Source organism: Anneissia japonica, unplaced genomic scaffold (assembly GCF_011630105.1).
Source record: "Anneissia japonica isolate Jap-2015-1 unplaced genomic scaffold, ASM1163010v1 scaffold2308_len244532_cov108, whole genome shotgun sequence".
NCBI lineage: Eukaryota > Metazoa > Echinodermata > Crinoidea > Comatulida > Comatulidae > Anneissia > Anneissia japonica.
The window spans coordinates 6,765-8,177 of record NW_022687540.1 but is presented as its reverse complement, the minus strand read 5'-3'; the positions used below and the strand labels follow the sequence as shown (position 1 = coordinate 8,177).

The 1,413-nt window shown below is 36.9% G+C and overlaps 1 protein-coding gene across 1 annotated transcript in view; it reads left to right on the top strand.

The window, feature by feature from the left end:
- LOC117119259 overlaps positions 1-461 on the top strand; it is an 8,417-nt gene extending 7,956 nt beyond the window's left edge. The window contains exon 3 of the mRNA XM_033264064.1: positions 308-461. Within this exon, the coding sequence (XP_033119955.1) occupies positions 308-461 (154 nt within the window). The remainder of the gene's footprint in view (positions 1-307) is intronic.
- Positions 462-1,413: the final 952 nt, after the last annotated feature.

Below are 1,413 nucleotides of genomic sequence, written 5' to 3'. Positions count from 1 at the left end.
GTCAATGGTCATATATTTATATATCGCGCCTTCCACAGAAAAACCGCCTCAAGGGATCTATATGTGTTCTAATAGGACAACACTTGGTAGGATGGTGCTTTAAAGTAGCAGGACTTACTCTTATATCAGTCAATATTTAAACTTTGGTAGGGTTTGGATTTAGAGTAGGAATTATATGTTTTGATCTTATATTCAGCAAGTTATTTGCACTAGTAGGTATTAACACGAGTAGGATTTAATTTTAATAGGTATTAATCAAACCAATTCCTTGTGTAACCAAATTATTATTTTATTATCACTATTATAGGAGTCTTACATGGGAGCTGGGTGCGACACGTTTGCTCATGGATTGGGTGGTATTAACAAATCTAAAGAATATAAACCGCAGCAATCGTATCAATTTTAAAAGAGCCCAGAACATTAATATTTCTGAGTGCTCTGGTCCAGTCTCTGTGGAGTAGATAATTGACAAGAAGACACTTAGGAAGTACAAAATTTTAGGAAATGCTATACAAATGCTCATTATAACAGTGGGCCATAGCCTCAGCAGAGTACAGTATTATTATTATTCATTTTATTAATCATAAATTGTGGGAGACGCAAACGTGCAGTGAGGCTCAATGATTTTTTTTCTGTGGGGCAGGGGCGGATCCAGGATTTGAAAGAGGGGGGTTCATTTTCCCAAAACCCAAAAATGAAAGGGGATCCGGGGTCCTCCCCCGGGAAAATTTTGATTCCTAGATGGCCGGAAATATGAGCTTTCCCGACTTCTGAGGTGTCTTTTAATGACCTTTAATTTCTTCAAAATTCAAGGTTTTACCCCTCTTAAAAAAGGTCAGCTGATTTTATTTCATTCTTAGGCCTATACCAAAGAAAATAAATCAAAAATATAGTCAATATATTATTAGGCCTATATCATACCAAGTCTCACGCATCCGGCGTGAACCTCACGTTTTTCGAACAAACCTCAAGCTCAAGCCACTCCTCTAAAATCTTACGCTTTTCCACTAATCTCAAGCTTTATTTGATTAAACCCAAACTTTTTATCGAATATTTTATCAGGCCCAGATCATCAAAAATTCTATCGTTCTTGTTATAGCTACTCATTTTTAAGGTTTAATTTCAGCACTAGAGATATTCAGAGTACCCAGAGAGCATCTAAGCCTAACATTTTTCAGGGCCCTTGGACGGGCCCTCGACTCACATCAATTGGGTTATTTCCTGTTAAATCTCAAGCCTCTAGCTATCTTCAACTTGGCATGTATTCTATATTCCAACATTATTGAGTAGTTGGATTCTTTCTTCCATAGATCGATGAACTGATAGGCCTGAAGAATAAACTTTCGTACATAATTATTACGACGTCGAGCCAAACAGTGTTTCTAATGTATTTAATTGAATGCTGGACTAAGC